Raw genomic sequence first — 14,011 nt, 5'->3', positions numbered from 1 at the left:
TGCTCACTAATTAACATAACAACTTCTAAAAGTCACCATGTGCAACCAAGTTGGTGCAAATTTTACTGGCTAGGTTCACAGTTTAAATGGGACTTACATTCTTACACAGACATCCCACCTCTCTCGGAAGTTCCAGGAGTCTCCCGCATATCGATAGTGCTCCCTGACGCCTGGAAATTATATACAATATCCCGGAAATAGATTTTTTTGGGAGGGAGCAGGAGAGCGAGCATCCTGATTGGTCTCTCTTCGTGCTAAGAGTGGACCCCAACCACCAGGCCGCGAGGAAATGATATGATTTGGCGATATGAAATGATATGAGTCAGCTGCAACTTTCCTCATTCCCTGTCACGCACTGTTGAATTTTAATGCACGCAAGGTCATCAGTGACCCAAGACGTGCAAAGGAATGGGTCCGTGACCCATTTGTGAAAGTCCCTGGTGAATCATCCATGTCAGCGCGGGAAAAAGATCAACTCCTCGAGCTTGCAAATGCCGGTGGGCTGAAAAGTATGTTTGACATAACACTCTGCCGGCATTCTGGCTGAAAGTCAAGGCTGAATATCCTGAACAACAGGAGTTCTGCAGATGCTGGAAATTCAAGCAACACACATCAAAGTTGCTGGTGAACGCAGCAGGCCAGGCAGCATCTCTAGGAAGAGATACAGTTGCCATTTCAGGCTGAGATCCTTCGTCAGGACTAACTGAAGGAAGAGTTAGTAAGAGATTTGAAAGTGGGAGGGGGAGGGGGAGATCCAAAATGATAGGAGAAGACAGGAGGGGGAGGGATGGAGCCAAGAGCTGGAAAGTTGATTGGCAAAGGGGATATGAGAGGATCATGGGACAGGAGGTCCGGGGAGAAAGATGGGGGAGGGTGGGGGGGAACCCAGAGGATGGGCAAGAGGTATATTCAGAGGGACAGAGGGAGGAAAAAGGAGAGTGAGAGAAAGAATGTGTGCATAAAAATAAATAACAGATGGGGTACAAGGGTACGAGGGGGAGGTGGGGCATTAGCGGAAGTTAGAGAAGTCGATGTTCATGCCATCAGGTTGGAGGCTACCCAGACGGAATATAAGGTGTTGTTCCTCCAACCGGAGTATGGCTTCACCTTTACAGTAGAGGAGGCCGTGGATAGACATGTCAGAATGGGAATGGGATGTGGAATTAAAATATGTGGCCACTGGGAGATCCTGCTTTCTCTGGCGGACAGAGCGTAGGTGTTCAGCAAAGCAGTCTCCCAGTCTGCGTCGGGTCTCACCAATATATAAAAGGCCACATCGGGAGCACCGGATGCAGTATATCACCCCAGTTGACTCACAGGTGAAGTGTCGCCTCACCTGGAAGGACTGTCTGGGGCCCTGAATGGTGGTAAGGGAGGAAGTGTAAGGGCATGTGTAGCACTTGTTCCGCTTACAAGGGTAAGTGCCAGGAGGGAGATCAGTGGGGAGGGATGGGGGGGACGAATGGACAAGGGAGTCGTGTAGGTAGCGATCCCTGCGGAAAGCAGAGAGGGGGGAGGGAGGGAAAGATGTGCTTAGTGGTGGAATCCCGTTGGAGGTGGCGGAAGTTACGGAGAATAATATGTTGGACCCGGAGGCTGGTGGGGTGGTAGGTGAGGACCAGGGGAACCCTATTCCTAGTGGGGTGGCGGGAGGATGGAGTGAGAGCAGATGTGCGTGAAATGGGGGAGATGCATTTGAGAGCAGAGTTGATAGTGAAGGAAGGGAAGCCCCTTTCTTTAAAAAAGGAGGACAGCTCCCTCATCCTGGAAAGAAAAGCCTCATCCTGAGAGCAGATGCGGCGGAGATGGAGATAGCCACGAAAGCACTGAAAACGTTGCTTCCATTTCCAACATATTTCTGCGAAGCGGAGTCTTCTGCAATGAGTGCAACGAAAACTAAATTGCGGAATAGACTGGACATAAGGAACCCCCTTCGAGTATCGCTGTCTCCCATCATCCCTCGATAGGACCGTGTTGTTTCAAGAAAGCAAGCCCAGGGCTCCCACTGATTTAGCGATATTGGCGTGTTGCAATGATCTTATATGTTCATATGAGGAAAATATGCGCTGTGTGTTTAATATCCAAACGTTACTTAAAATGTTATGATGCTATTGACTTATAAGTGACTTATAATTCAGTGGTCCCCAACCTCCGGGCCACGAAGAATACAGCGATGGCCGGAACGCACCCAGCACCTGAACACCTACGCTCTGTCTGCCAGAGAAAGTAGGATCTCCCAGTGGCCACACATTTTAATTCAATGTCCAATTCCCATTCTGATATATCTATCCACGGCCTCCTCTATTGTAAAGATGAAGCCACACTCAGGTTGGAGGAACAACACCTTACATTCCGTCTGGGTAGCCTCCAACCTGATGGCATGAACATCGACTTCTCTAACTTCCGTTAATGCCCCACCTCCCCCTTGTACCCCATCCGTTATTTATTTATATACACACATTCTTTCTCTCTCCTTTTTTTCCCTCTGTCCCTCTGACTATACCCCTTGCCCATCCTCTGGGATTTCCCCCCCCCCCTTTTCCTTCTCCCTGGGCCTCCTGTCCCATGATCCTCTCATATCACTTTTGCCAATCAGCTGTCCAGCTCTTGGCTCCATCCCTCCTCCTCCTGTCTTCTCCTATCATTTTGGATCTCCCCCTCCCCCTTTCAAATCTCTTATTAGCTCTTCCTTCAGTTAGTCCTGACGAAGGGTCTCGGCCCAAAAGGTCAGCTGTACCTCTTCCTAGAGATGCTGCCTGGCCTGCTGCGTTCACCAGCAACTTTGATGTGTGTTGCTTGAGTTCCTTCAGCGGATTGTTTGTTGCTTCAGATTGCAGCATCTACAGTTTCTTATGTCTGCAGTGGGAATGATGATATCAAACTGGTGCTTTCTTGATTTTGAATTATACAGCTGGGGAAGAATCACAACCCATGTGGCTGTTCCTGGAAGAATCACTGGTCCTGATTATAATTATCACTTGCATGGTCGCTGTGCTGTAGTACACAGCTAACTGATTCATTAATGAAGCCAATAGCTGCAATAAGAGTTTGAATTGCAAAGTGATTCTTGTTTAGAAAAAAAACAGCTGGAGCTCTGCACCTCATTTAGGTTTGTAAAGAGATCACGAGGATAAATTCAGAAATATTCCAAACAATTAATTACACCCCATGAATTACTAAATGCTTCACATGCTGCAGGAATAGTTTCTAAAACCTATTCATTAAAAGTATCCCCGTGGAATTATAGGAAAATGAAAATCAACAACAGTTTATTATATGTAGCATCCTTAACATGATCTGGGACACTTTATGGAGTCAATAAGCCATGGAAAGAGTTTTTTTTACAGAGAGGCAAAAGAGATAAGTTTGGGAAATTCCAGGGTTGAGAATCCAGCCAGCTGAAAGCATTGCTGTCAATGAGGTGATTTACTCTGAGATGATCAAAAGCCACAGCTGGAGAAGCAAACAAGCAGATGATGGAAATCCAAGTAACACACACAAAATGTTGGAGGAACTCAGCAGGCCAGGCAGCACATATGGAAAAGAGCACAGGTGATGTTTTGGGCTGAAACCCTTCAGCAGGACTGGAGGAAAAAAAAATGAGAAACAGATTTCCAAGAATGGATTAAAATGTGAGGAGAAGATCACACAAACAGTACAAGACACGTAAGACATCGGCTTGTTAAACGATGTGATCTTAAATACTGACAGAACAATAAGCTTCCCAAATGTAATCATGTCACCACCTTGTGGTTATACTTCACTATTACACCAGCTGCAGAGCTTTCACCACCTGCAAAAGTACAGAAACACTGGAAATACAGACTGCCACTGCATGTTATGTGTAGTGCAAAGTTCTGCTCTCGCTCAGAAACTCTGCAAGGTACAGAGGAAAGCTAAGTTTCATTAAGGTGCCAAGGTCCAAGTGGTTATCCAGAATCCTTGGGTGACCACTCAGCCTGGAGAGATTGAATCAAGCTTGTTTACTCATTACAGAGAACCACTGAAAGTCCAGGGAGAAGCTCATAATGATCCTGAAGGCAGAATGTACAGTACGCAGTGACTGAACTAGTTGCTGTTGTCAGAACTTTTCCTGGTCATGTATGGGCTCTTTCTCAACACTACCGCCAAGCACTATTGCCTGGTGTAAATTTCATATGACGTATGCCTGGAGTGATCCAACAAGAAACAGCAGAGAAATCTACTGAGATCAGAAGTGTCTTCTGCTTTGCTCAACAAGGTGATGGCTGATCTTGCACAGGACCACTTCTATGCCATCTCAGAATCAGAATCAGGTCTAATATCACCAGCACATGTCGTGAAATGTTTTAAATTTTGCAGCAGCAGTACAATACAATAATAATAGAGAGAAAAAAACTTCTGAAAGTCCTGGTAAATACATCTAATAACTTTCCTTAGTCCAACCTGTTTTGACCAGACTAACTGGCAGATGTTCAAGGAGGCCACCACAAATTGAAAAGGCACAGACCACAAGGAATATGCCTCACCTGTTACCAGTGACATCTGTAAATGCGCAGATGATGTTCGTATCTCACAGCCCAACCAGAAGCCCTGGCTGAATGCAGAAGTGCACACTCCCTACTAAAAGCCCAGGACGCTGCCTTCATGTCTGGTGACACAACAGCTCTCAGAGCAGCAAGGAGAAACCTCAGCTTAGGCATCAAGAGGGAAAAGATCACTGAAAGAATTCAGGAAGATCGCCTGATAATGATCCTGGGTGTATTTTGCTGGGCACCAAAGGCATTACTGACTATGCAAGGAAAAAAGATCATCAGCTGCACCAGTGACGGCCTCCTCTCTGATGCTCTGAACAACTTTTGTGCATGCTTCGAGGCATACAACACTGCATCAGCCACGGAAGCTAAGCCTCTTGCAGTTGAGCAGCCACTGTCTATAACAGCAGCAGACGTGAGAAGGACTCCGCTGAGTCAACCCCCATAAGGCTGCCGGGCCAAAACACATCCCTGGCTAAGTACTCAGGGAGTGTGCATATCCAGACTGCTGTCCACACATGCTTCTAATCAGCCACCATCATCCCTATACCAAAGAACTCTACATCTTCAGAACTAAACGACTGCTGCCCTGTGGCACTGATGCCAATCATTATGAAGTGTTTTGAACAGCTGGCAATAGCATACATCAAAAACTTTATTCCTGCCACACAACCAACAGAAATGCTCTATGACAGGTGCCACAGCATCTGTCATGCACCTAGCCCAAACACACCGAGAAAACAAGGACATATATCAAGAAACACAAGATATTCTGCAGATATTGGAAATCCAGAGCAACACACAAAATGCTGGAGGAACTCGGTAGGCCAGGCAGCATTTATGGAAATTAATAAAGAGTTGACATTTTGGGTTCTGATGAAAGGTGGACTGTTTATTCAATTCCAAAGATGTTGACTGATCTGCTAAGTTCCTTCAGCATGCTCTGTGTGTCACTTCTGCCAGAATATTATTTCAGAATTTCATTTTGGCATTCAACACTATTGTCCCACTGACCTTGGTGAACAAGCTCGTACTTCTCAGTCTAAATACATCACTGTATAGCTAGGTTTTGAACTTCCTAACCTACAGGCCTCTGATAGTCAGAATGCACAACTGTTCCTCCTTCTCAAACATCATCAACACGGGTGCACAACTGCACACCCAAGTAATCACATTAATTCATGGCACGACAGTGGTGGGGCTCATCAGCAACAACAACAAGATGACAGACAGAGAAGAGGTTGAAGAGCTCAAGGCCTGATGCCAAGTAAATAACCTCTTACTCAACAAGACAAAGGAGATGGTTATTGACTTCAGGAGAACTCGCACCACAGACACCCCTCCTTACATCAGTGGAACTGCGAGCGGTTTCAAACTCCTGGGACATCTCACACAGCGTCTCAAACACAATCTTGATTGTGTAGGATGAGTCCCAGATCACATCATACACAATCAAGAGAGCTCACCAATGCCTCTACTTTCTGAGGAGGCTGAAGAGAGCTGGACAATATGTGCCAGTACTCACAACCTTCTACAAAAGCACAGCACAGAGCATCCTAACATGCTGCATCGAAAACTATACTGTGGTGGACAGGAAGACTTTACAACAGGCAGTCAACACTACCTAATGAATCACTGGCACCAGCCTACTCGCCATGAATGACATATATACAGAAGGGTGCCAGAAAAAAGGCCAGCAGTATCATGATAGATTCCACCCACCCTGCTCATGGACAGTTTGTCCCACTTCCGTCAGGGACGGGACTATGTAGCATCCACGCCAGACCACCAGACACAAAAGCAGCAAGGCTGATCAACATTTATTTCATTCCCCTTAACACTTGCATACTGGAAATGATATTAAACAATCTTGTACCTTGTTACTTCCTCAAAGAATTCCAACAGCTTTGTCAAACGAGATCTCCCCTGAAGGAAACTATGCTAACTTTGGCCTATACCAGTCCAGGATATTCTGGATAACCAAGGCTCTGCACGGCAGGAACAAGTCTGGAGCAAGATATCTCTTGTACTGAAATCCTTTTGAAGTCCAAACTACAGTTTGCTTTCCTTATTGCTTCCTGAGCCTGCATTTTAACGTAAAAGATGACCTAAGCCCTTCTGAATATCAACACCTTGTATTCATACCAGTTAAAAAAATATTCTGCCTTTGTATTCTTTTCTACCCAAGCACATAACAAGTTTTTCCAATTAGATTCTATTGGCTGTGTTCTTGCCCATTCACTAAAGCTTCACTGCATTTTTCTCACAGCCTACACTGCCACCTAGTTTTATCTTCATCAGTTAACACATTATTTCTGCTTGATCCTCTTAGCCAAATCACTGGTAGTAGATGGTGAAAAGCAGGAGTCTCATTTCAGATCTCTGAAGCATCCTGTTGGTCAGTCTTCCAAGCCAAAAATAATCTGCTTATTCCTAGTCTCCTATTCCATGCCTTTTGATCCTCAATTCATACCAGTATATTACTTCCAATGCTGTGTATTTAATAAGATGAGTCGCACCTTATCAAAAAATTCTAACATTTTTGCTAATATGGATGTTGGACAAACTGGTCTATAGATCTCAGTTTTTCTTCTCTTTTATTGAATAACTTATGCTATATTCCACTTTGTGGCAATCATTCTAGAATCTATGATATTTCAGAGGATGTCAGCCAGTGTGTCCACCATCTCCACCAAGACCATGACACAGACCTTTGCACTAATTGGCATACAGTTCCATTAACTTCTTCACTTCTAATCTTCTTCCTAACACAGATCCTTGAACTTTATAAGTTATTCCATACTTGTGCATTATTTCTGCATATTCTTCAGAGAATACAAAGTATTTAATTTCTCTTTCTTTCCCTTATTCCCTATTATAATTTCTCATGTAGTAGACTACAAGTGACCGTCATCCACATTTACTATTTTTCCTTCTACTTAGCTACAGAAATCTGCATTATTTATTGCAATTTTTTTCCCCTCACTAACCTACTCTTATTGTTTGATTTTCTTTCCTTGGTTCATCGTTTCTGGATTCTAAATGTTTCACCATTCCTCAGTGAATTCCACAAATTCAATTGAGGTATATTTATTATCAAAGGATATATAAATTATACAGCCTTGAGATTTGCTTGCTCACAGATAGCCACAAAACAAGAAACCCAAAAGAACACAGTTTTAAAAAAAGAATAAAAATAAAAGACCAACAGGATGCGCAAAAAAATAGAAAAAAATACAAGTTATGCAAACAATTGAAGTGAACAACAATATTCCGAACCAAATACGAGTCCTCAGTTCCGAACAGCCCAGAATAGGCCCACAGCATGGATTATCTGTTCATCATATTAGCGGGCACCGAGCACAGCAGCTGGGGCAGTCTTCATAGCCTCAGCACCATGGAGATGACCATCGCGGATAACGAGCAAAATCGGCTCTCGTCCCGACCGGCACCTTGCCTTTTCAGTCTATCTCGGCCGGCGTTTAAATTGATGCAACAGCAAAAGGTTCTGTGCCCTGGATGGAGGAGTGAAGATCCCAGAGAGCGAGCAAAGTCGGCTTTTGTTTTGATTCTGAGCTGGCGTTTAAATCGTCTAAACTGCACATTGCACCTCATACTAGGACGCAGACACTGCTGCTGCGAAAAGCCCAGCGACTCGATCTGGGCCCAGATTTCGTCACCCAATCCGAAGCCACTCTCAAACTCTTCAAATCAGCTTGGCACCCACAGCATTTCAACCTCGCACCCTGGCCAGTTGTATGGGCATCGGAATTCCATCGCCCAGATTTCGTCACCCAACCCAAGCCACTCTCAAACTCTTCAAATCAGCTTGGCACCCACAGCATTTCAACTTCGCACCCTGGCCAGTTGTATGGGCATTGGAATTCCATCTGCATCGATTCATCCCCTGAACTCGCTTTGCCATCGCTCGCCCCTTCACTTTTAGCAGTGATAATTTTGCACAATTTACCTCAGAAGAGGTATTTTTAGTGATGTTTTGAAGACAGATTTCTTAGCTTTTTGACTACCAGGAAGCTGTCACACACATTCGGTAGCAATACCTTAACCAGAAATTTTAATCAAGAAAACAAAACCATAATTTTAAGTTTTATGGTTAAGAAATTCCGGTCTACAGTTGTCTTCTTAGATGATCGGAGCAGAGGCAATAGCTAAAGTAGCAGCATTGCATCCTTTACAAGATTTAAGAGTTGTCTGAGTGCCTTAGTCCGTAGAGATTACTTTGAAATTATAGCCTCTGCTACTTCGCAAGCAAAGACGCTGCTAGCATTTTGGGCAGCAATCTCTATCTGTCCTTGGCCATCGTCTCTATTCTGCCTCAGCTGTGGTTCAGGATCCCAGGTGGAGTCTCAGGAATACTGTTACACACAGATGTAGAAGGATTCTTCATTTGTTTCCGCAAAATTTTTGTTTGACCAGTCAGGGTTGTTAGCCCTGAGCTGAACCCCCGAACCTGGAAGATCAGTGACTGCTCTTAATCTGGCCTCTACCATTTGACCCATGACATGGGTGACCCTACCAAGAGCCAAAGCATAAGGCTCTGACTCCAGCCAGCATAGCTCTCTGGGTCATTGAGGCACACAAGCCTCCAAAGCACAAAAGGTTGTGGTCTTCTTGGAGGCATTATTTACAGGATTCAATATTTCACAAAATAGCTGCACATTCAAATTGGGCAAAATGTTTTCCGTTTAATTCACTCTGAGCTAAATGTAAAACTTACTCTAGAATGGCTTTACCAATCATTCAAGTAACAAAAGTAATGTAATTACTTGATGGAATAACACAACCACAGCACGGATTGCTGCTATCATTTGGCTGGGTCAACTGGAGTGCAACAGCCGTTCCACTTACATTCGGCATCTGCTGGAAGCTAAGGTTGCAAGTGAAACTTTGCACTTAAGAGAGGGAATGGGTTCTAGATACTCACTCAGTGCATGGTAGATCGGCTTATGTTTCCCCTGCAGTCTGACGGAGCACATAGTTGCAATCTTTCCGGGTGGCTGCATTTTGGCATCAATCAAATACCAAATCCTTGAAAAAGAAGCCCATTGCTGAAAAAGGAGAAAATCATTTGAGAAGAGAATAAAAAATTAATCCAATATTGCATAGTGTAATCTTAGAATTATGCGAATATTTTGTTCCATGAAGGTTATATAAAGTTTTGATTCAGCCTCAGCTGGAGAACTGCATTGGATTCTTGGGACCAGGAAATTTCTTCGAAGAAGGTGCAAATACTTATGGGAACAATCCCTGATTTTAGCAACTTCTACACTGTGGAGGTGATGGAGAAGCTGTGGTTATTTTCTTTGGGTGAGAGAAGGTTAAGAGAAAAAATATCAATAGACTTTTTGGAATAAATAAGAAGAATTTATTTTCACTGGCAAGTGGATCAGGAAGCAGTGAACATGCATTTAAGACATTTGGCAAAAAAAAGAGGAAAGATAAGAAGAATGTTATTTTTAAACTTAGGAATGGTTGTGATCTGGAACATGCTGCCAGGGAGTGCAGTGGGAGTAAATTCAATACTGTACTAACTTACAAAACAAAATTAGACAAATACTTGGAAATGTAAAAATATGCAGAGCTGTGGAATAAAAGCAGGAAAGAGGAATTAATTACAATGCTCAAGGAGCCAGCATGGGCATAATAATCTGAATAGCCTTCTGCTCCCCTGTAAATCAACACTTATATAAACGCTTCCAACCCTAGATCAGAACTGTTCGATATTTTTAAACATCCTCCTCAAGCTAATCAGAGTCACCATATACAATAAACAAGAGTCCTGTGCAGTAAGTGATTGCTGTTACAATTTTAAAGCTAAGAACATTACGGTAGATACAGAGAGCCAACGACACTGCTTTGAATTTTGGAACAGAATCTGTTGGAATGAGGAATTTAACTGAGACCTGGCAATGTCTTCCCAAAGGGACAGAATTTCAGGGAATAATGTCTTACTTGAGTTAGCACTTTACCCCTTTTTATAAAGCATATAACTCTGCCAGTTTTTGATCCCCACTTAACTAAGACTACAATTTTAAAAATTCTCAACACTTTCAAATCCCTTTTTAATCACTCCTTCCCATCTCTGTAACCTCCAGCTCTCCAAGAATTCTGTGTTCCTTCATTTTTGGCTCTTTGATTCCATATTCAATCACTTGACCTTTGATGTTTCTGCCTTCAACATCCAAACAGGAAATCTCACCTCATATCTTTAAGCCTTATCTCTTGAAGCATGCCTTAAAACATACCTACAAGCTGTGGGGTCACCATTTATAATGCATGGTGCACCAGTAAATGTAAGAGAGAATTTCCACTGAGGATGAAGATCAAAAAACCTGCAGCAGACACTGGAAACCTGAATTAAGAACAGAAATTGCCGGAAACAGTCAGTAGGTCAGGCAGAATTTGGGGGAGGAAAAGAAGTTTAAATTTCAGGTGAGAGATCCTTTACAACCTCAGCCTGATGAAGGGTCTCCAGGCTGAAACATTAACCTTATTTCTTTTCCCTTCACAGATGTTGTCTGACCTGTCGAGTCTATCTAGCAGTTTCTGTTTTTATTTCAGATTTCCAGCACCAGCAGTATTTTTTTTATCCTCAAGTGCAGTGCTGTAGAATATCAAGTCATTTCTGGTACTGTTAAACCTAGAAGACAGCGGCGCGGCTAATGTAGACGAACTGAACACACTGATGAGGGAGAGGGAGAAGTGGAGAGTCTGTCGTCGTGCCCGACACCAGCCCCCTAGGTCTGAGTCAACGTAGTAGTAGTAGTAGTAGTAGTAGTAGTAGTAGTAGTAAATCTTATGACTCATATGACACGCAGTCCTCTTTTATTGTCATTTAGTAATGCATGCACTAAGAAATGATACGTTTTTCCAGAATGATATCCCAGAAACACATGACAAATCAAGACTGAAAAACTGACAAAAACCACATAATTATAACATATAGTTACAACAGTGCAAAGCAATACCGTAATCTGATAAAGAACAGACCATGGGCACGGTGAAGTCTCAAAGTCTCTCGAAAGTCCCATCATCTCACGCAAACGGTAAACCTCCAGCGCCACAAACTTGCCGATGCAGCATCCTGGAAGCATCCGACCACAGTCTGACTCCGAGTCCGTCCGAAAACTCCGAGCCTCCGACCAGTTCTCCGACACCAAGCACCAACTCTGCCGAGCGCTCCATCCCCGGCCCCGGCAACAGGCAATAGGCAAATATCACCCAATTTAAAAGATTTCACTCTTAATACACACATGGATGTTCTTTTGTGATTCACTTTCTCAATTACTAGTGACATTGCTGCAATATTTAAATAAAAACTCCTGACAGAAGTTGCACGGGATCCAAAGAGAGCCAGCTAATTGAACGCACTATCGGCTTGATGGTAGGAAGCAAAGACAGATGATGGAAAGTTATTTTTTGAACTGCAGCCCTATGACTCATGGTAGAACTTTAATAATTGTGATTTCATCAGTTCATGTGAAGCCCAAAAGTTGATAGTGCATCAAAGATAAATACTAATACCTCTTGCAAATCACATTTGGTCAAATAACATGACGGGGCAATGTAGATAAAATGCTTAAAACAACCAAGGTAGAATGGCACAGTGCAGCATCAACTGGTGCCAGGCAATTGTCGTTTGTCATCTGTATCAACAATTTGGATGAGGATGTACAGGGCACAAAAAAATTCAAGTAGCAAGGAATCACCATAAATTTCTGGTAAATATTGATAACACAGTGGATTCTGGTTGACTGGGACACATCCAGACCAGTACATTTTGGCTAAATTAGTTTCAAGGAAATAGTCAAAAATGTATAAAAAAGACAAACTATCATTTAATTGAGTAACAAATTATGTATTTACATAAAATACATAACAAATTAGAACAATACTACAGTACTATAAAACTGTAGTTCCTAATAGTTATTGATGGAGGAATTCATCTAGTGTAGGCTGCCGTATTCTTTTGATAAGCTGTAAATATATCAGTGCAGACAGCAAGTGCAGATAATGGATTGTCTTCATACAATGTGTTCGACAAAAGCATTCTCCAAATCTTCATTTTCATTGTAACATTAAAGATGATTGTTGAAACCTTCAAAATTCTTCATAGTTCTTAACTTGAAGTAGTGAAATCATTTCATTTTCACTCCTGGTCATTTCCGGCATCTCCAAATCTGAATGCATGAAACCGCAGAGAGCAAATCAGTTCTGAATTGTTTTACTGCTTATTTCTCGGCAACTGTCAGTGACAAAAATCACTGCTTTTTGAACACAAACACATGTAGCTCAAGCTATTTAATAACTATTCAGTCGAGCACCATATAGCATTTAGCAGACACATGAGTGCACATGACTGATGCTAGTTAGAAACGTCGGGAACAGTCTCCTGGTCCAATTAAGTGGAATAGTGTCCCAAATCCCAGATTTGGGAATCCTGGCTGTTTTATCAATTAGTTTTTGTTCTTTAAGAATTGCCCCAAATAGGCAGCTGCCTCAATTAACTGATGGCCCAATTAACTGAAGTCCAATGTATTTGCAATATGTGCAACATATTCCATGAGTTGTTAACAGTTCACTGGGGGTTGCATCCTCATTCACTCTCCCTCTCTTCCGGAGTATCCCAACTTCTCCTCCCCTACTATTTCCTGTATTTTCCAGTTTTGGTTTTAGTTATTTCATCATTTCCCACAGAATCAGAATGAGGTTTAATATGACATATGTCGCGAAATTTGTTGTTCCACGGCAACAGTAAAGAGCGATACATAAAACTAAAAATTACTGTAAAATATATAAAAAAATTAAATTAATCAGTAAGACTGAACAATTTCTTTCATTCTGAATTTTTCCTCACTTATTCAGAACACCCTCTCTGGGTTCCAAACACTTTTTGACACAACATACACACATCTTGTCTCCCTCCTTCCCCAAAGGTCAACGACAACCTAGGTGTCAGCTCTCACTTTTCATCTCAAAATTAGAGAGAGGATTGAAGTCTCAACAGCCTGGTGTAGACCACCACTCCTACTCTGAGTTCCAGGCTGGGATTTCAGTGTAGTACAGAGGAAGTGCTGAACTCACATGTGTCACACATCAAAGTTGCTGGTGAACGCAGCAGGCCAGGCAGCATCTCTAGGAAGGGGTACAGTTGACGTTTCAGGCCGAGACCCTTCGTCAGGACCCTTTTCCTAGAGATGCTGCCTGGCCTGCTGCGTTCACCAGCAACTTTGATGTGTGTGCTTGAATTTCCAGCATCTGCAGAATCCCTCGTGTTTGCACTCTCATGTGTGTCTTGTTTGGGATAAGAAATTAAGGCAGAACCCTCTCTGCTCTTTTCAAGGCTGCTATTTGAAACAAGAGTGGGGAAGTGCTCTCTCTTTACCCTAAGATAAGCAACAATCTATCAATAAACTATCACCAAAACACGAGCTAGACCACTCCCATGTGGCTGGTTTGTCTGTGCAGTCCTATTA

At 42.9% G+C, this 14,011-nt stretch overlaps 1 protein-coding gene across 2 annotated transcripts in view; it reads right to left on the bottom strand.

Annotated features, from left to right (window-relative positions):
• Positions 1–14,011, bottom strand: part of mrpl13 (mitochondrial ribosomal protein L13) — a 115,105-nt gene that overhangs the window by 93,112 nt on the left and 7,982 nt on the right. For both annotated transcript variants that reach the window (XM_063056348.1, XM_063056355.1), the window contains exon 2: positions 9,460–9,583. In XM_063056348.1, the coding sequence (XP_062912418.1) occupies positions 9,460–9,583 (124 nt within the window). The remainder of the gene's footprint in view (positions 1–9,459; positions 9,584–14,011) is intronic.

This window comes from Mobula hypostoma, chromosome 1 (assembly GCF_963921235.1).
Source record: "Mobula hypostoma chromosome 1, sMobHyp1.1, whole genome shotgun sequence".
Classification (NCBI taxonomy): Eukaryota; Metazoa; Chordata; class Chondrichthyes; order Myliobatiformes; family Myliobatidae; genus Mobula; species Mobula hypostoma.
Note: the sequence above shows the minus strand (reverse complement) of the source record. Positions and strands in the feature narration are given on the sequence as shown.